The 27,897-nt window shown below is 49.2% G+C and overlaps 1 protein-coding gene and 2 long non-coding RNA genes across 7 annotated transcripts; 2 read left to right on the forward strand and 1 right to left on the reverse strand.

The window, feature by feature from the left end:
- Window positions 1–2,541: 2,541 nt before the first annotated feature.
- Window positions 2,542–12,233, reverse strand: HPD (4-hydroxyphenylpyruvate dioxygenase). The gene is made up of 14 exons (XM_082355989.1): window positions 12,130–12,233; window positions 11,985–12,011; window positions 11,383–11,445; window positions 10,939–11,043; window positions 10,235–10,277; window positions 9,961–10,043; window positions 8,899–8,988; window positions 7,856–7,959; window positions 7,384–7,461; window positions 6,685–6,847; window positions 6,475–6,546; window positions 4,712–4,834; window positions 2,989–3,105; window positions 2,542–2,914 (listed from the first exon to the last, which is right to left on the reverse strand). Exons 1-14 carry the CDS (start codon window positions 12,130–12,132, stop codon window positions 2,804–2,806), a joined length of 1,182 nt encoding a protein of 393 aa, XP_082212115.1. The 5' UTR covers window positions 12,133–12,233; the 3' UTR covers window positions 2,542–2,803.
- On the forward strand, window positions 7,966–9,954 carry LOC309611481. The gene is made up of 3 exons (XR_014234547.1): window positions 7,966–8,210; window positions 9,533–9,664; window positions 9,753–9,954. It is a non-coding gene; the product is annotated as an uncharacterized lncRNA (long non-coding RNA).
- LOC309611484 lies at window positions 10,285–25,544 on the forward strand. 5 transcript variants are annotated; one of them, XR_014234550.1, is made up of 3 exons: window positions 10,285–10,705; window positions 11,128–11,181; window positions 24,351–25,544. It is a non-coding gene; the product is annotated as an uncharacterized lncRNA (long non-coding RNA). The 5 variants fall into 5 exon arrangements; XR_014234551.1 differs by lacking the exon at window positions 24,351–25,544 and adding an exon at window positions 20,856–21,902; XR_014234552.1 differs by lacking the exon at window positions 24,351–25,544 and adding an exon at window positions 13,383–19,255.
- Window positions 25,545–27,897: the final 2,353 nt, after the last annotated feature.

Genomic DNA, 27,897 nt, shown 5'->3' on the forward strand with positions numbered 1-27,897 from the left:
AGGTCCTGTGGCAGAAGACTGCCTGGTGTACTTGAGGACCAGCAAGGAGGCCTGTGTAGCTGTAGCCGAGTGACGGGGAAGGGTGAGTAAAGGAAATGAGCTCTGAGAGGTAGACCTGGTGGGGGAGTGGGGGAGGCAGATGCTGCAGGGCCTTGCAGGGCAGCACAGGGACAACCCAGGGCGTCCAGCCCAAGGGTCACAAAAGAAACACACATGCAAATCTGAGTTTCCTTCAGGTTTCCTCTCCAACCTGCTGCCGTATTTTCCACCTCGATCAATGGCATTTCTATTCCACGCCTCCACCCACCACTGCTGCCGCTGGTTACCTAAGCTCAAAGGCTGGAAATCCTGGGCTTCTTCTTTCCCTCAGCTACCAAGGCTGATGGTTCTCCTTCTACGGTATTCAAATGCATCCACCTCTCCCTCTGTCCCTCAGTCCCACAGGGAAAGTCCTCTCTTCACTGCTTCTGCTGTGGGGGCCAAAGCGAAGCCTCAACTCAAGACGTCTGCGTGCACGGAGCAGATGGGGCTGTGCTGGTGAGGGGCAGGTGCCAGGTAGACTTGGGCGAGAGCCCCTCATCCAGGCCCCTCTCCAGAAATAACAAGAGCAAACACATAGCGCTGACGCTGTGCCAGCAACAGTTTTAAACATCTTTGATATCAAACTCACCGTAGTGTAGGACTCCCCTGGCGGTCCAGTGGTTAAGACCCCGCGCTTCCACTGCAGGGGGCCCGGGGTTTGACACCTGATCAGGGAACTAAGATCCCACATGCCGCTCAGCCACAAACAAACAAACAAAACAAACAAAAAACAACAACCAAAAAACAGCGCTAGGAGGTATTATCCCTATTTAACAGACAAGGGAAACCGAGGCACTGAGAGATCAAGTAGCTTACCCAAGACCACACACAGCTAGCAAGCGGCTGACGAGGTAGTGGGGCTCCCTAGTCTGTGCTCAGCTAATGAGGGTCGGCTCTGCCCATGCCCCATCTGAAGAGGCACCTACCGCCCTGCGCCAGCTGGTTGTCACTGCACAGGAAGGCAAGGCCAGAACTGCCTGGTTGTCCCAGGTGGAACCAGAACCGTAGAGTTTGTATGTGAAATATCCTGACCTTCGGAAAGGTTGAATCAAGTTTGTTAAAACCAGGCAGACGAAATAAAATACATCTGTGAGCCAGATCTGGCCCATGAGCCACCAGTTTGCAACCCCATGTGTTACAGAATTTCCCTTCTTTGCATGAACCATGGGAAAATAGAGGGAGGGTATCCTTGACCAGCAGCACTGGCCTGGGACCTGCCGTTGTTCCTCTGGTTTCTCACTGCTGTTCTTTTCATTTCTGAATTCATGATTCTAGAAGCCCTGATTTCTATAACCTGAGGGGGGTGGAAAAATTCCTCCCAATTCCTCCATTATACCAACTCCGATTTTTTTTTCTTACACTGAGATCCACCTGCTCCTAGTTCTGAGTTGACTCCTCCCCAGGGAGGGCTGTCAAGAATCAGAAGTAGGGAATTCCCTGGCCCTCCGGTGGTTAGGGCTCCACGCTCTCACTGCCCAGGGCCGGGGTTCGATCCCTGATCAGGGAACTAAGATCGCACAAGCTGTGTGGTGCAGCCAAAAAAAAAAAAAGAAAAGCAAAGAAAGAAAAAATCAGAAGCAGAAGAGATCCTATTTGCCCCCACTTCCTCTTCTCCGGTTTTGAAGAAAATTTTCCTTCTAAGTGTTTTAGGACCAGTAGCTCCTTTCCCAACTGTGTCATTCTTTTTTGCAAGGGCCATTCACACTTGAGTATGAACTAGCCTCTCTTCAAGTGGAGTCCACGCCTGGAGCAGGGTTGGGGGGAGTAGAGCTGCATGGGGGGTGTGAGGGAGTAGGCACTGGTGTCTGTCGTGCTGCGGGCAGAGGGCAGAAGCTGAGGGGCGCAGATCCCTTCTACCAGCTCTCACGCCAGGAACCATGTGCCGTGGGTGCTGAGCGAGGATGATGCCCCAGAGTCCCTGGGCTAACACTCTCCTAAGTCCAGAAGTTTGGGTTCAGGGCAGCAAAGTTGGGTACAGCTCATCCTTGGAGATCATAACGCCATCGGACAGGATGCTGCCAAGCTTTGTCCCACCTTAGGGCCTTTACCCTTGCTGTACCCTCTTCCTGGGATGCTCTTTCCCCATATTTTCCCATGGCTGGCTCCCAAATGTCACCTCCCAGAGGGGCCTTCCCTCGATCGACATTAGTCCTTCCTCCCACCTTCACCTCTACACAAGCTCATCACCTGCTTTATTTTCTTAATAGCATTTACCACTCTACAAAACGCTATTGTCTGTCTTTCCCTTTAGCGTGTAGGCCCTCTGCACCTCTTGGTTCCAGAACTCCCCGCGACCTGCGCGGTCCTACTCAGCCCAGCGCTTGCCCCCGGCGCCTCCTCGGCTCCCGCAGCCTCTCAACCCCTAACGCGGATGTCTCCTACAGTGCTGCCGCCCTGAGCTCCCCCTGGCGGCCAAAGAACCTCACTGCTCCAGCCCGGCACAAACACGTGGACACCGCCTTGGACCCCAGTCCGCTTTATTCCGGAGGGCGGGAGACTGAACAGCCCAACCGAGGGAGCGAGTTAGGAGGTAGGCGGAGTCTTGTGGGGGGCGGGGAGGTCCCGGAGCCGGCTGGTGGGCGGGGTCTAAAGGGAGCGGCCAGTAAGGAGGGCTCGCTGTTCAGGGCCTGTGGAGTGGGCGTGTTCTAGGACGAGGGGGCGTGGCCCACCGTGCGCCGGCAGGTGGGCGGGGCCTCAGTGGGTCAGGCGTGCCCAGAGCGGCCTACATTACGGGCGCAAGCCCGTTGGTCTCCATGTCAGTGAGGTTGCCCCGCAGGTCCTGCTCCTCCTCGAAGGCCTTGAACAGTGAGTTGAAGTTGCCGGCTCCAAAACCCTGGAGCGGGAGAAAGGAGGTGAGCTGCGGGCCCAGAAAGCCAACCGCTGGGGACAGGCGGTCCTTAGTGGTACCTGGTGGTTGTAGCGCTGAATGACTTCCAGGAAGAGCGTGGGCCGGTCCTGCATGGGCTTCGTGAAAATCTGCAGGAGGTAGCCTTTCTCGTCGTAGTCTACCAGGATTTTCAGCTCCTACGTGGGAGACAGGGGACTGGGTAAGGGGGAGGCTGGCTGGCCCCTTAGCCTGGAATGGTGGGATATTTAGAAAGGCCGTGGGGGCTCCTGCACCCCCAAAGCCAAGAAAAGACCCTTTTCTGCAGCAGTTCCAGACACCTCCAAATAGATCCCCCAACTGTCCTATTACCACCTCCCCGCCTCAGCCCCTGTGTTAGCCACCCAAGGCCGGCCTGGACCACCCAAGTAGCACCCACACAGCCCTCCCTGCTTCTGCTCTTGCCTCCTTACAGACCATCTTCCCCACATTCAGGGATCTTTCAAAAATCAGATCATCTCACTCCCCTGTTTAAAACTCTCCAGTGGAAACCAGAACCCTCATATGTGGCTGGTGGGAAGGTAAAACGATGCAGCCGCTGTGGAAAACAGTCTGGCAGTTCCTCAAAAAAGTAAAAGAGTTACCATATGACCGACCCAGCAATTTAACTCCTAGGTATCTACCCAAGAGAATTAAAACGTATGTCCACACACATACTTGTTACCCAGATGATCATAGCATTATTCATGATAGCCAAAAAGTGGAAACAAATGTCCATCATCTGATGAGTGGGTAAGCAAAATGTGGTCTATTCATCCAATGGAATATTATTCAGCTATAAAAAGGAACAAAGTACTAACACGTGCTACAATATGGATGAACCTTGAAAACATGATGCTGAGTGAAAGAAACCAGTCACAAAAGATTATATGATTCCATTTATATGACATGTTCAGAAAAAGCAGCTCTGTAGAGACAGAAGACCAGTGGTTGCCTAGGACTGAGGGTGAGGAGGTGGAATGGGGAGATTGGGAGGTGGTGGCTAAGAGGTTTGAGGTCTCCTTTTAGAGTGATGGAAATGTTCCAAAATTGATTTCAATGATGGCTGCATAATATAGTGAAGAGCCAAAAGCCACTGAATTGTGTATTTAAAAAAATGATGTATGTTATGTGCCTTAAATATCAATAAAGCTGTCAAAAACAAAACCAGAAAAACCTCCAATGGTTTCTGGCCACAGAAGAACAAAATCCGAACTCCTAAATAGCCTACCAGAGGAATCGGCTCCTGCCTACCTCTTTGACCTGGGCCACTCCTCAAACACTTCCTTTCATTCACTCTGGCCCTCTTTCTGTTTCTCAGATACTCAGAGCTTGCTCTTGCCTCAGGACCTTTGCACTTGCTGTTCCCGCTGCCAGGACTGCTCTTTCTCTAGGTCTTCACACAGCCAACTCCCTTTCATCATCTCGATTTCACTGAAATGTCACCTCCTCAGAGGGGCCTTCCCTGACTGCCTCCTATGTAGCAGCCCCAGATCACTCTCTGTCATAGCCTGTTTTAAGTTTCTGCACAGCACCAACTCTCTCTCTCTCTCTCTCTCTCTTTCTCTCTCTCTCTGATGGTGTTTGTGTTATTTATTTGTCATCTGTCTTCTCACTAGAATGCAAGTTCCATGACGGCAGGAACCTGGTCTGCTTTCCCGGCTGCATCCCAGTGCCTGATGCAAGGTTGAGACAACATTTGTGAGGCAAGATGGAACTCAGGGCTTGTTCTCCTCGACTGACCGAGGATCCTGTTCTAGGCCTTACCTCCAGAACATCAATATTCTCCTTCACCCGGATCTTGGCCGTTTTGAGCTTCTCCCGCAGTTGTTTGTAGTATGTGGACGGAACAGCCAAAAACTCCATGCCTCTCTCTCTCAAGTGGTGAATCTGTCTCAGAGCAGGGTCAAGGTCAGTCCTTCTCTCTCCATTCTCAACACTCCCAGCCAGGGGGAAGTGCTGGGCCGGGAGGAGGCAGGGTCCCTACTGCAGCTTCCCCAAACTGCCAGGATGCCGTGTGACCTCATCCCCTTCCTCCTCTGGGCCTTGTGGGTCCCGATGGAAGAACAGCAATCACTCACATTCATGGGACCTCACTACGTGCCTCTCTCGAGCACTTTCTAGGTACTGTTTGATTATGTCGATGCAGTAATCTTTTGAGACATTTGGATGATTATTCTCCCCATTTCATAGCTGGGAAAACTGAGGCATTGAGAAATTAAGTATTGATATCTATTCTCAACATAGGAGCCAGAGGGATTTTATTAAAATACAAGTCAAATCATGTCACTCCTCTGCTTACCCAACGGTGGTGTCTCAGAGTCAAATTCAAAGTCCTCACCATCTGCCCCCACTCCTACCTTCTGACCGCATCTCCTACCCTTCTCTTCCTTGTTCATTCTGTTCCAGCTGCTCCTTTAACCTTCCTCTACCCTGGCTGTCCCTTCTTCCTGGGGCGCTTTCCCCAGATTTCCACTGCTTCCTCTCTGTCTTCTGCATTCTTAAATGTCTCCTTCTTAGCGCCAGGACTTTGGTGACCGCCTAATTTAAATATACAAAGTCCTGGGACTTCCCTGGTGGTCCAGTGGGTAAGACTCTGCCCTCCCAGTGCAGGGGCCTGGGTTCGATCCCTGGTCAGGGAACTAGATCCCATGTGCCACAACTAAGAAGCCCGCGTGCCACAACAAAGATCCCGTGTGCCGCAACTAAGACCTGGCACAGCCAAAATAAATAAATTAAGTAAATTTAAAAAAAAAGAAAAGAAAAAGAAAAACTTGAAATTAAAAAAAAAGTCCTTCACCCTCCCTCGCCCGTGGCCCTGCTTTATTTTCCTCTAGAGCACTCACTGCCATCTAACAGAGCTATTTTACTAATTTTATTTTGTGCCTCCATAAGGGTGGAAACTATTGTCTTGTTGGCTAATGTATCCCAAGTACCTGAAACAGTGCCTGGCACGTAGTAGGTGCTCAATAAACATCTATTGTGTGAATGAATGAATGAATGAATGAATGAAGTTGCCATGGTCATGGTGAATTCTTGGTTGGGCCGGGACTGAATGGGACAGGTCAGGCTCTTGTCCACTTGGTCATACTGCCACATTAAGAACAGGTGGGACCCAGCCTCCCCAAGGGCTGGAGCCATAGACTTAGGACATTTAATTTGGATGAAAGGACCTAGTGGATCTTGTAGCTTAATATCCTCATTTTCAAGTTGATGCAACTGAAGCCCAGAGAGGGGGTTGAATCCCCTAAAGACTCACAGTAAGTTACTGGCAGAACCAGGTCTAGAGCCCAGGCTTCTTGTTACTCTGGCACTTGCTACTTCTGTAGCAGCGAGACCAGACTCTCTAGGGTGGGAATATTCCTGCACATGCACGAGCCAGTAAGGGAGCCCTGTCAGCCGTCTGGGCTGACGAAGGGGACCCAGGACTGCCACTCGTCACCCGCATCCCCAGACTCTGACTCCATTTTGCAGAGTTTGGCTCTGGAGCTGAATGGGAGGTGAATTAGGACCAGGAACGGGCTTCTAACCGCTGTGATGATGTCTTCAGTCTTGAGAGCGATGTGCTGGACCCCAGCGCCCCCATTATAGTCCACATATTCCTGTGGGAGGGAAGCAAGGAAACCATTGTCAGTGGCCCCGTCACCCACACCCCTGCCCCTGCGAGAGCCCTCAAACCTCTTTCTTCCCTGCTTCCTTCTTCCCCAGCCAAGGTCCCTGGGGCCCGAGGGAGGCCCCACCTGGATCTGGGACTTCTTCCTGCCCGGCGCTGGCTCGTTAATGGGCATTTTGATGGACTCCTCGTAATTGGCCACCACGATGGACCGCAGAGAGCTGTACTCCGTGTGCACCTGCGTGTCATCCACGGACCAGAAACGGTGGAACTGCAGGTTCTTCAGGTACCTGTGGGGGGTGGCCGGAAGGGCACAATGGCTCTGATGTTGGCCTGGGACCTGCCCCCCGCCCCTACTCCACCTTCCAGAATTTGTTCCCTGAGCAGGCTCCAAAAAGGGTATCACCTTTCACATCACGCACATCATAGATTTGTACCTTTATTATGACAGTTTTCCTTTGGGTGGAAGTAAAGCATCTGATAACAAGATCCATGTACATGGCACCACCTCAACAGATGGAGGTGCTTTTGAGAACGGGTACTTGCTTCTAATTTGCACACACGTGCTCTTTGGGTAGTGACAGCCTTCCTCCAAGCCTCCCTGGACTGTGACACCCCCTGTGCTGATTCCCCAAGGTTCCTCAGAGGGAGGACCGGTGGGTCACTTTGGGCCTTAAATCCTCTGGTCTCCATGGTGACAGTTTTACAGGGAACAGATGAATCAGTGACCTCAGACTAACCTCCCCCCACCTCGTGCTCTATTTCCCGACAAGACCTGGGAGTGGGCCTGTCACACATGTGGGAAGGGCTTGGGCCAGGGACTCACCATTCTGAGGCAGACACCATCTCTTGATCAGGCTGGTTTCCCACAATGTGATCAATTATCTCGAGACTGCAGTTGGGCCTGGGAGAGGGAGGCAGTTAGGGGGTGAGGAGAAGGCTACTCCCTAAATCTCTTCCTTCCCCTGGCCCCTCAATAACAGTAACTGCTCATTATTCCATAGCACTTACTATAGACACTTTATTTGCATCAACTCACGCACTATTACTAGCCCCATTTTACAGACGAAGAAACTGAGGCTTAGAAAAATAACTTGCCAAGGTTAAATAGCTAGTAAGTGACAGAGCTGGGATTTGAACCAAGGCAGTTGGGTTCCAGACCCTAGGCTCTTGGCCTCTATGCTGCCTCTTCAAGCCATCCTGGGGGATATTCAGGGGCTCCCCAGCAGGGACCAAGGTGCTCTGTCCCCTCTGCATGGAAGAGAGGGCACCCCACCCTTGCCCCAAGGGACACTCACAGCTTGGAAAGTAGGGGGTCGACGAATGCTGGGGCCTCGAATCCAGGCAGGAACCAGCCGGTGTAGTTCATCTTCTCCACCAGGGTGTGTGTAGTATCCCCATACTGTGGGTGGCGAACAGCCTGAGCTCCCATCCCTGCTGAGGCCAGGCTGCATTTCATGGTGCCAACACAGCCCTGGGTTCCAACCCAGACCCGGCCCTAACTCCAAGTGTGATTTTGGGCAAGTCACTTCCCCTTTCCAAAATGAATTGCAGTCTGACATTTGGGTATCTGACAGTCTGTCTGCCCCACAGGACCAGAAGCTCTGTGGAGGCGGGGATGCCGTTTTGCTCATGATGCTGTCCTGGCATATAGTAGGTGCTCAATTAAAATGTGTTGCCTGAATGAAGAATGATGAGGGTGTTGGATCTAATTATATGGAAGGGCCTTTTCAATCATTCTAACAATCTTTAAGTTGTATTAAATCTTGAGGAGGAAGGACCTATGATTGTATCAGGTGCTAAACAGACTTGGTAATCTTTGCTGCGTGTCTGTGATATGCCAAGCGCTGTTGTTCTAAGTGCTATACACGAATCATCTCATTTGATCCTTTAAATGACCGTGGGAGGAGTTATAGCTGAAGAAACAGGCACAGAACGGTTAATTAGCGTGTGGCAGATCACACAGGTGGACCACGCAGGTGGTAACTTGCTCATTTAAACGGAGTCGCAGAGAGGTGAAGTGATTTGCCCAAAGTCACACAGCTTGAATGGGGCGGGGCTTCCCTCCCACCTCCTTCCCCAGACCCACCCATCTCCTTCCTTGCATCCCCATGCTATCAGCCCTCACTGGGGAGGATGGGAAGCCCAGAGGCGTGACTGTTAGCCCTCCTCAGCCTCTGCACACCAGCCAAGAATACAGGAAATCAGGGTCCAGGGAGAATGTCTGCACTTTGAGGCACAAGTGTGGGATGGTGTAATGGAGTCGGGGGTTGGGGAGGGGGGTCCTGGCATCTAAGTGGGTGCTGACAGCAGGAGGGGTGGGGCACTGAGGTTAACTCACCGTCTGCAGCACGGCAAACTTCACCTTCCCAAACTTATCTTGCTCTACCCAGGGTTCCCGCACGATCTTGGCACCTCGTTCCCGGGCTTTCTGCAGAGGAGATGGGGTGGGGAGGTGGTCAGTGCTGGACCCTTTGGCTGCCCCTGCTGGATCCCCTCTGCGTGGTCCTGCCGCTGCCTCCTCCAGTTTTTCCAGCCCCAGGCAGGAACTCCAGTGAACTTTAGCTGTTGCCCTTGACACCCATGGCTCATGCCCATTTGGCAGATAGGGAAACTGAGGTCCAGGCCCAGAGCTGGGGCTATGGAAGACAAACCAGGTGGGGGTGGGGGTCTGTCCTGCCTGTCCTGTGCTAACTCACTCTGTGGCCCTTCCCCCTCTCTAGTCCTCAGTTTCTTCATCTGTAAAAAGGGTGGTTGGATAAGACAAATACAAGCTGACATTTATTGAGCACCTACTATGTGTCACACCCTCTGCCAAGTGCCTTACATGCATGAATCATGTATCTGATATTTAGCAAAACCTTATTACTGCATGTCTATGCTTATCACATGTCAGGCACTGTTGTAAGTACTAGCCTCTTTAATCTGCACAGCAACATTACATGAAAGGCACTATTATTGTCTCTATTTTATAGATGAGGACATTGAGGCACAGAGAATTTAAGTCACTCACCTGAAGTCACACAGCTAATAAGATTGAGACCCAGCAGTCTGCCTCTGGAATCTACATTCTGAACATCTAAACTGCCTCTTGAATACAGCGTTTGGTACAGTCATGCTCAAGAAATGATAATTGTGATCTCGTTTCCTCTTTGTAACAACTCAGTGAGGTAGGTGGTTATCCCCATTTTACAGATGCAGAAACTGAGGCTCAGACAGAGGTTGCATGGCTACTAAGGGGCAGAGTGTCACTGGAACTCAGGTGTGTGTCAACCCACATCTGGGCGCATCACTCCAGCGTGGCAGTGTCCTCCAGCCCTGACTGATGGGGGTCCCTGTCGCAGACAGAGGGCAGGCCGAGCCTCACTGCTTCGTCTCCGCGCCAGCCCAGGTGCGGCCTCACCTGCACGATGTAGTCACAATCCTCCACCTCGAAGGCAATGTCCTTCACTCCGTCGCCGTGTTTCACCAGGTGATCGCCCATCTCTGTGGCCGGCAGGGGAGGCGGGTGGCGCTGGAGTCGAGGCCCCTCCCCTGTACTCTCAGCCTTCTGGGCTTCATCTCCTTCTAGGCTGAGGCTCCCTCCCTGAACCCTGATCCACCCCTGTGTCCCTAACCCCACCCACAATACCACGTCTCCACTCCCTGGCACCCCGAACCCTCTGGGGCCCCCTCACCTTTGTTCCAGGGGTTGAGGGCAGAGGAGAAGATGAACACAATCTAAGGCGTAGAGGAGAAGGGAGGCGTGGCTGGTGGCTCAGGCGAGCTTCTGGAGGTGCACCTCCAGCCCCGTTCCCTGCCCACCAGCGGGATACCCCTGGTGGGACATTAGGACAAGACCTCTCTTCCCAGCCAGGTAGGACTGTTGACCCTGGGTTCCTGTCCTTTCTCAGCCTTAGCTTCCCCTCTGGTCCTGAGGGATGGGGGCTTCTCCCGTGCCAGACCCTCCTGGGGCCTTGGGATGAGCTGCCAGTCAAGCCTCCCGGTGGGGAGAGCCCCAGGGACCCACGGACCAGGGCACTGCTCAGGTTTCCAGGTCTGACGTCTGAGGCCTTTGCCAACTGTTCCCGAACATCTGTGAGACCAGCGTTGGGCCAGGCCGAGAAGTAGACCAAACCAAGAAGGTCCCTGTTGCGTGTCGTACAAAGGTGCCAGTGGAGGGCCCAGCGGGGGCTGACCTCAGTGCACGCTCCGCTAACCACACCGGGCAGCCTGGAAGAGCACTGGGCCACCTGGAGGAAGGGCTTCCTGGCCTCCTGCACCCAGAGGTGCCAGAGCTGTCACGGAGCTCAGAGACCAGCAGGGAGAGAGATGGCCCTCCTGGATGGGTGGGGTCCTGGGTGTAGACTCACCTTCCCTTGCGTCCTGGGTGTAGACTCACCTTCCCTTGCTTGATCACGTGGCTGACCATCTCCCGGGAACCCGTCTCCAGGCCCTTGTAGGCTAGGGGTTCAAAGCCCATCTTGCTGCAGTAGTACGACGCAGCCTGAATCACAGAGTTGCAGACGGGCCTGTGAGGGTCGAGGGGCCAGCCCCCAGTCCCCCCAGCCTATCTGCCCTGTTGCCCCAGGTGCCGAGATCCTCCTGGGAAGAAAGCCTGCTCCCTGGCCCACGCTGATCTCAGGTAAGTTTCCCACTGGGGTCCGCGGCCCTGATTGTGTAATTAGGATCCAAAGAGTGACTGTCCGTCCTGGGACTCTCCCAGCATTGGCCCTGATCCTCCCCTCCCAGGGCCCAATCACAGACCCAGCTGGAGACCTGCCCTTGTCCTGGAGGCCCCCTTGCCTGCCCTCTATCCACTCCCAACACCTTGCCCAGCTTTTACCTGCTTCGCGTTGCCAACCCAGAAGGTCACGGAGTGAAAGTGGAGGAATTGGCCTCTCTCAGGCTGCAGAAGAAGAGAAGGGGCAAGGCTGAGTCCCTAGAAGCGGGTCTAGAAAAGTGCAAGTGGAGAGGTGTCCCCTAGCCACCTCCCTTGTCCCACCCTCAATCCCAGAACTGAGGAGAAGCCAACCCACCCCACCCCGCTGCCCTGAAGGCTTGCCAAGCCTCGAAAGAGGTTTCTCATGTAGAAATTGAGCTCCTGTGGTCTCAGGATTGGTGAGCCCCCCTCTCCCCCAGGAGGCCTGCCCAAGTTTCACAGGGGGAAACAGCCTTATGCTACAGCGACACAGATTTAAGTTAGACCTTAGAAAGAACTTCCAGACAGGATTAAGAGATTGGCAGGAATTTAAGAAGAGGTAAAAGTTTTTCTTAGGAGGGCAAGGTTGAGTCCAGCTCAGTCTAGACGTGGCGGGGGAGGGCAGAGATGAACTTGAGTGTGCATCCAGAATGTCACATAACCATTGTAGCTATTATTCCTCTTCTGCTCTTTGCTAACATTCCAGTCTCCCAGGGCCCTGACCCAACATTTCCCCTCCTGCTTACCTTCTGTCCTTTGTTGCTGTAAGTTGTCTAAGGAGAAAGAAAAGGACAGTAAGACATGGAAACTTGGACACAAGGTGCTTCTGGAAATCTCACTGCAGATCCGTGCCGTTGGCAAAGGCTGCCATGGCTCCAGGCAGGCTCTTACCATGACTGGTCTTGGTCACACTTCCTGCTGGCAAGACTGGGATGAGAGGCCAGCAGAGTGCTGGACAGAAATATTTAACACCCAGCAAGTCCCGCCCCTGGCCTCCTGGCCTTCCTGGGGGTGGGAGCTGATCCTGGAAGCTCCTAGGCCTGGAAGCCTCTGATCCAGCCACGGCCTCATTGGACAGGGTGATGCTGTCAGGCCTACAAAGGGGGAGTGACTCGCCCAAGGCCACCAGCCAGATGGGGGCAGAGCCGGGGCCAGAAGCCAAGGGCACATTCTTTCCAGGACCCTGGGCTGGGACTGCGATCTTTGCCCTCCAGAATCCAAAGCTGAGAAGCCAAGGCCAGCTTAGGTGCAGAGGTGGCTCCAGAATTCTTATTCAGGGAGAATTTGAGGGGGATTAGGGACTGGTCTTGAAGCCAGCCACTTGTTTTCATAGCAAGTGTATGGTTTATATTTAGGTAAAAAGGTTGTATTCGATAGTGGTTAGAGGCATGGGTATGGGGGTTTGAATCCTGGAGCTCTACATACTACGTGACTGGGGAAAGTTACCGAACTCCTCTAAGCCTCAGTCTCCCATCTGTAAAATGGGAGCAATAGTAGTGTGGCAGGGCATTAAATGAGATAAACTAAGTTTTTGGAATAGAATCTGGCACACAGTAAGATCTCTGTTAATGCTGGTTATGATTAGTTATGTTTCTTTGGGGCTTTGGTTGGGGGGGCTGATGGAGAATAGGGGGGCCTTGGCATTGCCACAGCCTGGGTGTTGGGAAAGAGGTTGTGGCCCTACCCCTGGCCCAGAGTGGTGGGAAGGGGGAGCTTACGGCCCTGGGAGGAGGAAGGCCTGGGTTCCGCCCCAGCATCCCCCATACCCGAATCCTCAAGGCTCACTTTCCTGGAAGATGGAGTGGTGACTGCTGGCCAGCTGTGGCGTTTACCCGAGAGCTCCAGGACAGCCCCCTGCCTCTAGCTCCACGTCAGTCCCCAGAAACTCTGTTGCTGAGACATCTTCCTGGGGAACTGACTTCATCAACTATCCTCATTGCCTGGAAACTCTTCCCAGACCCTGATGCTGGCAGTCTCAGCCAGGGACTGTGCCAACCCCACCCCACCCTCTTGCGTTTTGGCTCCCCAAATGTCCTGCATTAGCCGTTTTTGTTGTTGTTGTCTTTTGAGAGTAATATTTATTTTGTCCTAATTATAAATAATTCATAGTGTTTTTTTCCAATTTATTTAAACTAAAAAAAAAGTTTATAGGACTTCCCTGGCGGTCCACTGGTTAAGACTCTGCGCTTCCACTGCAGGGGTCGCAGGTTCAATCCCTGGTCGGGGAACTAGATGCCACATGCATGCCACAACTGAGTCCATATACTGCAGCTAAGAAGCCCGCATGCCACAACTAAAGATCCCAGGTGCTGCAACTAAAGATCCTGCGTGCCGCACCTAAGACCTGGCGCAGCCTAAATAAATAAATAAATATTAAAAAAAAAATTCCACTGTGTATATATATACACACCACATTTTCTTTATCCATTCAGCCATTGATGGGCGCTTAGGTTGCTTCTATATCTTGGCTATTGTAAATAATGCTGCAGTGAACATGGGGATGCAGATATCTTTTCGAGTCAGTGTTTTTGTTTCCTTGATATATAACCAGAAGTAGAATTGCTGGATCATAGTTCTACTTTTAATTTTTTGAGGAATCACCATATTGTTTTCCATAGTGGCTGCACCAATTTACATTCCCACCAGCAGTGCACAAGGGTTTCCTTTTCTCCACATCCTTGCCAATGCTTATGTCTTGTCTTTTTGATGATAGCCATTCTAACAGGTGTGAGGTGATAGCTTTTTGGGGTTTTGATTTGCATTTTCCTGACGATTAGTGATGTTCTGCATCTTTACATGTACCTGTTTGCCATCTGTACGTATGTCTTCTTTGGAAGAATGTCTAGATCTTCTGCCCATTTTTCAATCCGATTATTTGTTTTTTTGCTAGTGAGTTATGAGTTCTTTACATTCAATATATTTTAGATGTTATCCCCTTATCAAATATATGATTTGCAAATATTTCTTCCCACTCAGTAGGTTGCCTTTTCATTTTGTTGATGGTTTCCTTCGCTGTGCAGAAACTTTTTAGTTTGATGCTAGTCCCACTTGTTTACTTTTGCTTTTGCTTTTGGTGTGAGAAGCCTGTTTTTTTTTTTTTAATACAGAAAAACAGATAATCTTGGCAAGTTATGACCTCTAGGATCATTCAATCCAACATTCTCATTTCTCAGATGAGAAAAACTGACAAACAGCAAGAAGGTGCCTGACATTACTCCCCTCTTTTCTTCCTCCCCTCCTCCCTCCCTGCCTCCCATGTCTTTCCCTCCCAACCAGGGAGTAGAGAGGGGCTTGTACCAGGGAGGAGCCCCCCTCCCCACCCTCCTCAGCAAAACCTGCTAGGTCCCCTGGGCCACTCTCAAGTTTCCACCTCCTCCAGGAAGCCCTCTCAGAACTCCCCAGCCCCAAGTCAGAGGTTCAGCTGCTTAGTTGCCATGGGTCAGCTTTAGTCAGCAACCCCCGAGGTGGGGCCCAGGACAATCAGAGAACTTTCCTAAGCCACCCAGTTAGCAAGTGGCAGAGTAGAACTGGAATGGGAATCAGGCTCTTCTAACTCCAGAGCCCACACTTTTCATCTCTGTCTTGCCTTCTAGACAAATGGGAGATACTGATCCCCCAACTAGACAGATGGGGAAACCAAGGCTCGGAGAGGGAACATACGTCCCTAGGGTTGTGGAGCTGGTAAGAACAGAGATCCAAGCTCCGGCCTGTTTGCTTCTGAAGCTGGATCCCCTTCCACCAGTCCAGACACCTCTTTCCTTTTCTCTGTTTTCTGGGCAAATCTGGAGGCAGGCGAGGTGGCCCCACCTCCTTATCCTGTCCCTGTTGGGCCAGCCTGCCCTCTGGGTCCACCTTGGTCTCCTGGGTCTAGGTTTCCAACTGAGAAAATGGGGGTGGAGGTGGCCCAGAATGGCGCTCACAGGCCAGAAGTTTCCACGGTGGGGAGGTGTCTCAGCGCAGCCCTCCCGTCCCGGGAGAGGAGGAGGACCTCGTCCCCTTGCTCTCGGCAGCAGACTCAAACCCCCGCTCGCGGAACCTGGCCTGGCCTGTGTCCTCGGCACAAAGTCAGTGTTTGCTGAACCAAGGAAGCATGTCAGCAGCAGCAGCCTTGGATGCCAAAGGCAAGTGTCCGGCTCAGCTGGCCAGGGCTGTTGTCTTCGTCCCTCCTACCCTCTGGACTTTGCTCCCGGAAACACTGTGGGTCGCAGTCACACTCGGGATACACCCCTAGGTGCCTCCCCCATCTGTGGGCAGGGGTGGGGGAGGGGGGACCTGCAGGACCCAGTCTTTGGAGCCCCCGCGTCCCCTCCCAGATGCTCCCTCTCAGGCTGCGCCCAGTTGGAGAAGAGGTTAGCAGCGGATGGGTATGGCTGTCTTGGCTCTTTGTTCCCGAGTGGCCAGTTTATGCCCCTCCTGAGCTAGGAGCTGGGTTCCAGAGGCCTTGCTCAAGGAGCCCACTATTCAGATGGGCTCACTGACTCGCCCTCCACTGTGCCCTGGTGTGTAGAGAAGGGTGAACACAGCAGGCTTGAGGCTGCTATTTGTAGAAAGACCTGCTTGCAAGGTTGAGCCTTGGCTGGCTTCGAGGAACTTGGGTTTCAGGAAGGTTCCCCCCATCCCCAGAAATGATAAGAGTCACTCACTGGGCCTAAACTGTACAAACAATGTGGCTTACACCAAACACCTGCTTGTCTCCTGGGAGCCTGGGATTTTGGTACGTGCTGTGCAGTGGGTGCCTTGGTGACCAGCCTCCAGTGAAAACCCTGGAGCTTTAGGCTCAGGCACACTTCCCTGGTAAACACTTTATAACCTCTTGCTGGAGGAAATAAGTGCATCCTGTGTGACCCCACTGGGAGAAGACCCTTAGCATCTTGCCCCTGGTTTCCTCTGGACCTTACCCACACTTCTATTCCCTGGGCTGAGTTTGCTCCTTTTGCTGTAATCCAACTTAGCCGTGAGTATGACTATGTGCTGGGTCCTGTGATCCCTCCTCATACATCATCAAACTTGGGGGTGGTATTGGGAACCCCTGACACAGTGGTGGCAGCAGTGAGATTCGCCTGATAGACCCTCGACTCATTGAAAGATGGTAGAAATACTGTTTTGGGAAAGGAAGGATGGATTTGCAAGGGATGTCCTTCCTAAGATGTGAATGTGAGATTCCTAGCTGTGTAAATACTGTCTATCTTCTTCCTCATGGCCATGACCGAAGTGGCCTTGGCCCTGAGCTCCTTTCTGAAGACCTTGCTGAGCACTCAGTACCTGCCCAGGGGCCTTGGGGTGTCCTGCGTGGCCTCCTGGAAGGGTTGACCAGCCTTTTATGCCTGGGTGGCTGTGGAGTTGCTGGCAGTGTGAGATAGCAGCTTAACTACAGCCGAATCTGCTGTGAGAGGTAAAAATTACCTCTGGGATTTGACAGCAACAGATGGAGCCCCAAGAGAGCTGACTAGCTGCATCCCCGTGGTTTCTCTAGGCTGCACAGGCTAAAACGAGGGGGAAATGCCCAGTGTGGGTGTTGCCTTTGGTTTTTTGTTCTCTCCTCTAGACAGGAGGAAGAACAGCCCAAACATTCCCAAAGGTGAGCTTTAGGTGGCCCGCCAGATGTTGAAAGTTTGCATTAGTTTTTCCTCTAAGTGGGAAGAAAAAAGTTAAATCTGTTCCCAGAGCTGGAGAAAAGCTTTAGATAAACCAGAGGGGGAAAAAGGGCGGGGGTGGGGGGATGCTCTAGCTGCTGCTGCCATAGCCTCGCCCACCCCACCCCCTGCCCGCCTCCCGCCTCTGCCGTGAATGTTGAATTTATTGCTAGGGGTTTAAATAGATTTGCAATGAAAATAAAGGGGGAGGAATTTTTTTAATGGCTTTGCGTTTTATAGCTATTACATATGGATGTACGATTGAAGCAGATATAAAATGTTACATGATTATAATTTCATAAGTACGAGAGGGATCATCATTAGGGAGAGCTGCAAGAAAAAAAAAAAGCGTCACTGGGACAAAACTTTCTTGCATTTTGCCACATGGGCAGCTTGGAATTTGAGTTCTTTGAGTATCGGAAACAGAACAATTATTACTATGATTTTTGCCTATTGGATCCTTCTGAGAATAAAAAGGAGACAATGAAAAAGAGAGGCAATCTCTAAATGGAGATACATTTTTGAGGTTTGGAAACAGTCTTTAGTTGCTAATGAGCTCCTGTGAAATCACGTCTGACTTTAGAGACAGTTTGCCATGACTTGCCTATTTTTGAGGGACTCAGCTTGTGTTCTAGGACCAACACGACAAAAAGGGCATGGGAAGGCCTCGGTTGTCTCTTGAACTTGGGTCACAGCTCTCTGGTTTTGCTGCAGCAGAAGAGAAGCTGCTGTCTCCCATCCCCGCCAGCTTTATTGAGGAGTAATTGACAAAGTACTGATAAGAGAAGCTCATCAGGTCTAAACTCGACAATGAGGCTTATGCCGATCACCTGCTTGCCTCTGGGAGTCTGGAATTTTGGTACATTGTACCTGGCAGAGGCTTCGCAGGATTTCCAAAGATGTCCATGGCAAAAAAAAAAAAAAAAAAAGGCATAAGATCTCGTGCTATAGCTACTACCCACGTGAATCCCCACCCTCATTTATAAGGCCGTTCATTTCTCTTGGTTCATCTACCATCATTGAAAATACTGTGAACAACTTAAATGTCCATCAACAGGGGGTTGGTTAAATACAAGGAAACATTAACTATAAAAGGAATGAAGAAACTTTCTATCTAGTGATGGGGAAAAACCTCCAAGATACATTGTTAAGTTAAAAAAAAAAAAAAAAACAAGGCACAGAACAGTGTTTATAACTTACCATTTGTAGAAAAAAAACAGTTTATGGATCTTTTAAAATTTTGTTCTTTCAGTTTATTTGAATTTTCCACAGTGTAAAACATGTCATTGATTGTCAGCCACTGAATGGAATTTATTTATTTATTTTTAAGTTTTATAACTTTAAGTATTTGTTGATTTTAAGTGTAGTTGGAGTATAGTTGATTTACAATGTTGTGTTAGTTTCAGGTGTACAGCAAAGTGAATCAGTCCCAAATGGAATTTAAATACAGAGAACCAGTTCAGCCTTGCCGTTTGGAATCTTCTTCTTTTGGGAGCACCCCAGGCTATATATAGTTTATTTCCTTCTCTTCATGTCTAATTTCACTTCTGGTTCGGCAGCAAAAGATATTTGCATGATTTACACGATTTCAAAAGTTTTTAAATGGCTTTTTGAGGGTCATAGTTATTGAAGTGTAATTTATATAGAGTGAAATTCGCCCTTTTCAGCGTACAGTTCTATGAGTTTTGAAAACATAGTCACGTGACTATCACCACTATCAAGATATAAAACAATTCCATTACCCAAAAACATACCCACCCACCCATTCACCGCTGTGTACCTTTATAGTCAATCCCTCCCCCACCCCAATCCCTGACAAGCATTGATCTATTTTCTGTCCACATAGTTTTGCCTTTTCCAACATGTCGTATAAATGAGTCAGACAGCAAGCAGCTTTGTGAGTTTGGCTTCTTTTACTCAACGTCATGCATTTGAGGGTCCTCCATGTTGGTGCCTCAATGTGGACTGTGTTTCTTTTCAGTGCTGAGAAGAGTTTCATTGCATTGGTCTACCAGAGTTTGTTAACACTTCTTATTAACTCTTTAAAATCAGCTGATTGACAAATCGAACAAGACTTGAGTCTTGGTTACAAGACAATATAAAAGTAGGGACTGGGCTTCCCTGGTGGTTGAGAATCTGCCTCAGTGCAGGGGACGTGGGTTCGAGCCCTGGTCCGGGAAGATCCCACATGCCATGGAGCAACTAAGCCCGTGCGCCACAACTACTGAAGCCCGCACGCCTAGAGCCCGTGCTGCTCAACAAGAGAAGCCACCGGAATGAGAAGCCCGCGCACCGCAGCGAAGAGTAGCCCCCGCTGGCCGAAACTAGAGAAAAGCCCGCGCACAGCAATGAAGACCCAACGCAGCCAATTTAAATTTATTTAAATAAATTTTAATAAATTTATTTTTTAAAAAACTTGCAACTTAAAAAAAATAAAGTAGGGGCTTAGAGACACTTTCCTTCATCTTACAAAGAGAAGAATTTATGCTATGCTCTCTAAACATGTTACCTCAAGAAACAGAAGTTTCAGAATTTTATTTATTTATTTATTTATTTATTGGCTGCACCACGAGGCATGCGAGATCTTAGTTCCCTGACCAGGGATCGAACCTGTGACCCCTGCAGTGGAAGCGTGGAGTCTTAACCACTGGACCGCCAGGGAATTCCCTAGAATTTTATTTAAAGCAATAAAGAAAAGCAATTGAAACCCAACTAAAATAAGTTGTATGGAAGCAGGGAGTGGAAAGGGGCAAAGCTGGTGTGAAAAAGTCCTTTTTCTTAAAAAAAAAATGTCTTCATCCTTCATAATGAGATGTCAGTGAGTAGGTAAGTCCAGAAAACAAAACAAGAAACTCCCAAATGAGTATGGCCTCTAAGAAGAGGAGGGAGATGTATGGGAGCAGGGAGGGAGGCCATTTCTATTTCTTAAAGTCCTTTTATTTTTATTTTTAAAAAGTTATTTATTTATTTATTTAGGCTGCGCCCAGTCTTAGTTTTGGCATGCAGGATCTTCACTGCGGCATGCGGGATCTTTAGTTGTGGCGTGTGGGATCTTCCCCAACCAGGGATCGAACCCAGGCCCCTGCATTGGGAGCATGGAGTCTTACCCACTGGACCACCACGGAAGTCCCTTAAAGCCCTTTTAGAGGACAGTGACCACAAGGGTCACAATGAGGGTTTCTGGGGTGCTGGAAATACTGATTACAGAGTGTGTTCACTTTGTGAACATTCATTGAGATCTGTGTGCCTAAGATTTGTGTACTTTCAGGATGGATATTATCTTTCAATAAAGAAAACTATTAATTTAATTTATTGTGGTGCAATACACATAATGTAAAATTTACTATCAGTGACATTTAGTATATTCACAATGTTCTGCAAGCATCTATACTACCTACTTCCAGAACATTCTCCTTATCCCCAAAAAGAAATCCTATACCCCTTAGCTGTCACTCTCCAGTTTCCCTGCCCTCTAACCCTAGACAACCACTAATCAGCTTTCCATCTGTATGAATTTGTCTATTCTGGACATTTTATATAAATCGACTCATGCAATATGTGGTCCTATGTGACTGGCTTCTTTCACTCAGCACAATATTTTCGAAGTGCATCCATGTTGTAGCCTGTGCCAGTTCTTCATTTCCTTTTATGGCTGACTATTCCATTGTATGCATATACCACATTTTTATTTATCCATATTCATCAGTTGGTGAGTTGATTTCCACTTTTTGGCTATCATGAATAATGCTGCTAGGACTGTTCGCATACAAGTTTTTGTGTGGACATACGTTCTCATTTCTCTTGGGGATATACCTAGGAGTGGAACTGTTGGGTCATAGAGTAAGTCGAACATTTTGAGGAGCTGCCAGATTGTTTTCTACAGCGGCTGCACCATTTTACATTCCCACCAGCAATGCACGAGAGAGTTCCAGTTTCTCCACATCCTCTGCTAACATTTGTTGTCATCTACCTTTTTTATTCTAGCTGTTGCATCTCTTATTGAAGTGGTCTCCCCCACCCCTTACCCCCGACACTGCACGTCTTGTGAGATCTTAGTTCCCCGACCAGGGATCAAATCCATGCCCCCTGCAGTGGAAGCGCGGAGTCCTAACCACTGGACCGCCAGGGAAGTCCCCTCATTGTGGTTTTGATTTGCATTTACCTAATGGCTAATGGTGTTGATTTTTATGTGCTTATTGTTAATTTGCATACCTACTTTGGAGGAATATCTACTCATACTCTTTGCCTACATTTTAATTGTATTATTTGTCTTTTTATTACTGAGTTGTAATGGTTCCTTATGTATTCCCTTTTCAGGAATCAAGTCCCTTGTCAAATATATGATTTGCAAATATTTTTTCCCATTCTGTGGGTTGTCTTTTCACTTTCTTGCTGGAATCATGGGCAGCACAAAATTTTTTAATTTTGGTGAAGTCTGACTTATCTATTTTTTCTTTTGTCACTTGTGCTTTTGGTGTTGTATCTAAGGAGGGGGGCTGATTTTTTAACTTAAAAGATTTTCAGCTGAAGGAGTGTGATCTGTCTCAAGTTGTCACCTCTGGAAGCAGAGCACTTTAAAAAAGATAATAATAAGAACAACAAAAACTCAGATTTTCTGGTCGCTTTGTTTTATGTGCCAGGCACTGGGCTAAGCATGCTAAGGGCTATGTCCTTTATTTTTATTTTATTTATTTATTTATTTTTTATAAATAAATTTATTTTTGGCTGCGTTGGGTCTTCGTTGCTGAGCGTGGGCTTTCTTTAGTTGTGGCGAGCAGGGGCTACTCTTTGTTGTGGTGCGTTGGCTCAGTAGTTGTGGTGCACAGGCTTAGTTGCTCCACAGCATGTGGGATCTTCCTGGACCAGGGCTCAAACCTGTGTCCCCTGCACTGGCAGGCAGATTCTTCTTTTTTTTTTTTAATAAATTTATTTATTTATATTTGGCTGCGTTGGGTCTTCGTTGCTGTGCGCGAGCTTTCTCTAGTTGTGGCGAGCGGGGGCTACTCTTCGTTGCGGTGTGTGGGCTTCTCATTGCGGTGGCTCCTCTTGTTGTGGAGCACGGGCTCTAGGTGCGCAGGCTTCAGAGTTGTGGCACACGGGCTCAGTAGTTGTGGCTCGCGGGCTCTAGAGTGCAGGCTCGGTAGTTGTGGCGCACGGACTTAGTTGCTCCGTGGCATGTGGGGTCTTCCCGGACCAGGGCTCAAACCCATGTCCCCTGCATTGGCAGGCAGATCCTTAACCACTGCACCACCAGGGAAGTCCCTATGCCCTTTAATTATTAAATCCTCTAACAACCCTGTGAGGTAGGGGCTATCATCTCCATTTTACAGATTGGAAAATGGAGGTTTACAGGCGTGTCCTTTAGAACACAACTAAAAAGTGACAGAACTGAGAATTGAACCCAAGCCTGACTCTCTCCAAAGTCTATATGCTAGCCACTTCCTGCCATGCTGTCGTTGTTTTTGGAAAATGCTTTGGGAATGACCCCTGAGCCCATTTTCAAGCAGCAGGAGCAAACCAGCCTCCTGGACCCTGGAGAAGCTTCCTCTTCCTTTGGCTTGTGGCTGACTGGGAAGGGTTGGCTTCGCAGGGGTGCTGGGAGGGGATGTGAGAGAGGTAGGAGCACTACAGGCCTGCAGGGGGGCTCTGTGGACAGGCTAGCGGGGAGCAAAGCCCTGGTGTAGGCAGAGGTGGGGACTCCTGCTGAGCAATCTTAGGCAAGTCATTTCACCTCTCTGAGCCTCAGTTTCCTCATCTGTAAAATGGGAATTATAGTAGTACCTCCCTCATAGGGTTGTTACGAGGATCATCTGAGCTAGTGTACGTAAAGTGCTTTGCTTGATGCCTGGAACACGATAGACTCAATTAACAGTTACTGATTATGCTTATTATTATAAGGAATGTGGGAGGGTCTCAAATATCAGGTTAGGGGGCTTGGGCTTTATCTTTGAGAGAATGAGGAGCTTTTGAAGGTTTTATAGCAGAGTTGCAACATCATCAGGACTTTAAAGGCTTCTGCTCAAGGTCAGCATAGGGAAAAGCTGTGGATAGCTGCTGTGCTTGGACCGGAGTGGCCCAGTGGCCTATTTGTGATTCTGTATTATATTTGAGGAACATAAATAAACCAAAAGGCTTTCTTTACGTTTGAAAATTGGACCCCCAAACAGTCAAATAGCCCTGTGCCCTGTTTCCTAGAGTCTACAACTCCAGACCCCCAAACAGACAGAACTAATGAGGATTCAGAGGCACAGCCCGTGGATAGAGCCTCCCCGTCCTCTGTCAGGCTCCACAGACTCCCCAACAAGGGCTGAAATAACAGTTGGGGAGCAGAGGGTGTGAGGGCTGGCCGGGGTGCCCAGCTGTTATCAGGGCTAGTGCAGCGGGGCAGGGCCAGCTGGGTGGGGCTGGTCCTTATCTCTTGGGGCACAGAGCCCACGTGCCTGAGCTTTGGGGTGACAGGCAGCTGTATCGCCAGGCATCAGTGGTGGCCTGGAGGGTCCAGAGAGTTGATGGCATGGGATACGGCATCCCTGGGCTCTGGAGACGATGTGATCTTGGGCCACTTCCAGCTCCTCTGTGAGTCTCAGTGTCCCAAACTGTGTAAGCAATGGGTGCCCAGGGTCTGATGTGCCCAGGACAGAAGGCTGTCCTCTGTGCTTGGCTCTGGGGCGTTGAGCAGTGTCCTGGATTTTGTTGGTTTTGCCTCTCCAGCATCCATTCTGACTAACACAAAGAGACTAAGACTAAGAATAATAGTAACAACGACAACACTGTCTCTGAGCACTTATCCAATATCAGGAACCAAGGTGGGGGCGGTGGCGGTTGTCTGTTCAGCCACTGGCATTGATGTTGTTTAGATTTGCTGGCACAAAATGATAAAGTCAACAGACTTTTAGCAGTTTTTATTATTATTTTAAAATTCTCTACGGACAGTGCAGCCCTGGGGTAGGCATGGAGATAGATATTCTGTTCCACCTCCCTTCAAGGAAGGACTTGCTGCCCAGGTGCGGGGGTGGGGATGGGGGGAGTAGCTGGCTATCAGCTCCTATGGGATCTCCCGTAGCTGCACAGACTCTGCCCGAGGTCGCCTCTTCCCAGGGCACCCCGCACCTGGTGGCTAAACAAGGCAGGGGTGGAAAGGTGGCCCTTTCAGCCCAGTGGGGGACAACTCTGACCCACAAGTCTGTTTCCAGAGCCCCTGGTTGGGGTTGGCCAAGGCCTGTTGGGCCTCCACCATTGACTACTCCTTCTCCCCAGTCTGACTTCCCCCCTTCGTTCCACCGGTGTTGACACCTAAAAACATCTTGTACCCCAAGCTCTGTCTCAGCTTCTGCTTCTGGAGAACCCATTCCATGACCAGCCCTGCTACCTGCACCTGGGGTGGGCAGCACCCCCTGCCTCTCCCCGCTGGGTGTGCCACTCCCAAGCACTGTGCCTATTTTATCTTCTCAACTCACTATTATTTCTCCCATTTTACAGATGAGGAAACTGAGACTCAGGAAGATGAAGACTTGCCCAAATAATAAATTGTCGGAACTTGCCTGCTGGCTCAGTGGTTAAGATTTCGCCTCCCAATGCAGGGGACATGGGTTTGAGCCCTGGTCCGGGAACATCCCACATGCCGCGGAGCAACTAAGCCTGTGCGCCATAACTACTGAGCCCGCGCTCTAGAGCCCTCGAGCCACAACTACTGAGCCTGGGTGCTGCAACTACTGAAGTCCACATGCCTAGAGCCCGTGCTCTGCAACAAGAGAAGCCACCGCAGTGAAAAGCCTGCGCGCCGCAGCGAAGAGTAGCCCCCGCTCGCCGCAACTAGAGAAAGCCCATGGGCAGCAATGAAGACCCAACACAGCCAAAAATAAATAAATGAATAATTTTTAAAAAAATAATAAATTGTCCACTGTGATTAGAAAGTGCTGAACAAGAACTTGGATCCAGACCACGTTTATATCACTATGTGGGCTGCTGTCCAAACATAAAACCAATCCCTTTATTCCAGGTCTCAAGGAGCTTAACATCCACTGGGGAAAACTATGTGAAGGCTCTGATCCAGACTTTATCATTTTTAAAGTCTAAAGCAGGTCCTGGCCAGCATTTTCCATAAAGAACTAGATAATAAATATTTCAGGCTTTGAGGGCCATATAGCCTCTGCTGAAACTACTCAGCTCTACAATTGTAGCATGAAAGCAGCCAGAGGCAGTATGTAAATGAATTGGCATGGTTGTGTGCGAATAAAACTTTATTTACAAAAACTATTTGCAAAAACATTCTGTGAGGGGCTTCCCTGGTGGCGCAGTGGTTAAGAATCCACCTGCCAATGCAGGGGACACGGGTTCGATCCCTGGTTTGGGAAGATCCCACATGCCGCGGAGTAACTAAGCTGATGCACCACAACTACTGAGCCTGCGCTATAGAGCCCTCGAGCCACAACTACCGAAACCCGTACGCCTAGAGCCCGTGCTCCGCAACAAAGAGGAACCACCGCAATGAAAAGCCCGCGCACTTCAACGAAGACTCGCCCCCGCTCGCCGCAGCTAGAGAAAGCCTGCACGCAGCAATGAAGACCCAACACAGCCAAAAATAAATAAAAAATAAATAAATTAATTAATTAAACAAAAAACAGGCTGTGAGCAAAAAACCAAAAAAAGCAGACAAGCATCCATATTTGGACAGAGAGCCAATAGTTTGCTCACCCCTGCCCTAGACAATCAATAAAACAATTAAGCATTAGTTTGTAGCCGTTGCTGAATTCTGTGGTATAAGTACCCCTATGGCCAGTTTCAAACTACCAATGTAAGCTAGTTTGAACTTGGAGTTGAGAACCGTATAAGTAGTAACGTATCACACAGAAAAATAGACAAAAGCCTAGGTAGTACTAAAATGTAGTGAAATAATTAGGAAATGATGAGATTTGAGCATTTATTACCTTTGTTTTCATGATAGTTTATTTAGTTGTAAGTTTATATTAAATTTTTTTCTGCTTTTTAATGTAATTTTTAATATACATAATTTAATTTTAAGTTATCTGGTATTTTAAAAAATTTTTTCGCAAACTTCTTGAAGAATTCACAGTGGGCTCTCCTGAGCCTGTAGGAACTGCTCTGCTCTGGTTGCCTGAGGTTTAGGGGGCGGGAGGCCCCCATGACTGGGGAAAGGGCAGAGGACATCAGTGGCCCTGGAGGAGGAGCAACTGCTATGACATCAGGGCCCAGGGCACATCAAAGGGTTTTCTCTTTCCTCTCTGGCCAAACAACTATCTCGTCAGTTGCTCCATTATTTGCATAAACCCAGGGTGAGGTTACTCAAGATCAGCCATTGATCCCTTTCGAACTGAACCTGTGTCCCCACCATCCAAAGTCCCTAAACTTTTGAACATCTGACACCCTTCAGTTCGGAACGCTGACTTTCATTCTTCACACGGGCAATAGGGAAGTTAGCTTTGGCCTCCAATTTGCTGTGTTGCCTTCAACATATTGCTTAACCTCTCTGAACTCCCTTTTTCCATTTCTGAATATTAGGGAGCGCTCTTATGAGTCTTCGGTACCTACAGGGATAGGAGTGACTATGTGTCCAATGCTTTGCATTTAATATAACAGCCCTATGAAGTAGGTGTTATTATTATACCCATTTTACAGTTAAGGAAACTGAGGCTTGGAGAAGCTAAGTGGCTTATACTATAAGTGGTAGAGTTGGGATTCATTCCCTCTACTCCCAGTCCAAGTTTCTCATTTTTTTCTGGTGTGTCTCCCTGCGTCTGGAGATCTTCAAGATTTTTACAGATGAAAGGGGTCTGAGGGCTTCCCTGGTGGCACGGTGGTTAAGAATCTGCCTCCCAATGCAGGGGACACGGGTTTAAGCCTTGGTCTAGGAAGATCCCACATGCCACGGAGCAACTAAGCCCGTGTGCCACAACTACTGAGCCTGCGCTCTAGAGCCTGCCTGCCACAACTACTGAAGCCCCCATGCCTAGAGCCCGAGCTCCGGAACAAGAGAAGCCACTGCAATGAGAAGCCCATGCACCACAACAGAGAGTAGCCCCCGGTCACCACAACTAAAGAAAGCCCACAAACAACCTAAATGCCCATCGACAGACAAATGGATAAAGAAGATATGGTACATATATACAATGGAATATTAGCCATAAAAAGGAACGAAATTGGGTCATTTGTAGAGACGTGGATGGATCTAGAGACTGTCGTACAGAGTGAAGTAAGTCAGAAAGAGAAAAACAAATATCGTATATTAACGCATATATGTGGAACCTAGAAAAATGGTACAGGTGAACCGGTTTGCAGGGCAGAAATAGAGACACAGATGTAGAGAACAAACATATGGACACCAAGGGGGGAAAGCGGCGGGGGTGGTGGTGGGATGAATTGGGAGACTGGGATTGACATATATACACAAATATGTATAAAATAGATAACTGATAAGAACCTACTGTATAAAAAAATAAATAAAATTCAAAAAAAAAGAAAAACTCGCATGCAGCAACGAAGAACCAATGCAGCCAAAAATAAATAAATAAATAAATAAATTTATTTTTAAAAAAAGGGGGGGGTGTCTGAGTAGTCATTAGTCCTGGGACTTGGAACCCAAATGCCCCAGAAGCCAGGAGAGTGACGTAGAAGAGAGAAGAGCTGGGTGGAATTGTGGAGTCGTATGCTCACACCTTGTCAACAAGGGTGATGATTACTGAGCTTCAGCCAGTTATCCCCTGTGGGGATGTGGGCTAGTTTGGCCAGATTTTGTTCAAGAGAAGCTGGAAATTTGAATTTTTATGTGAAATCCATTGATTTAAAAATTATTCTGATTTTGGGAATTCCCTGGCTGTCCAGTGGTTAGGACACCGCACTCTCACTACCAAGGGCCTGGATTCAGTCCTTGGTTGGGGAACTAAGATCCCACAAGCCGCGCGGTGTGGCCAAAAAAAAAAAATTGTTTTAATTCCATTAATAGGAAATAACCAGAATAGGTAAATCCATAGAAACAGAATGCAGATTGGTGGGTCAGGGGCTGGGAGGA

Source organism: Balaenoptera borealis, assembly GCF_965194805.1.
Source record: "Balaenoptera borealis genome assembly, chromosome: 14".
NCBI lineage: Eukaryota > Metazoa > Chordata > Mammalia > Artiodactyla > Balaenopteridae > Balaenoptera > Balaenoptera borealis.

Coding starts and splice junctions, on each gene's coding strand:
- HPD (XM_082355989.1), bottom strand. Junction 11,044..11,382: donor GGGTTGGCAACGCGAAGCAG/GTAAAAGCTGGG, acceptor TCTGTGATTCAG/GCTGCGTCGTACTACTGCAG. Junction 10,044..10,234: donor CCTCAACCCCTGGAACAAAG/GTGAGGGGGCCC, acceptor TGCCGGCCACAG/AGATGGGCGATCACCTGGTG.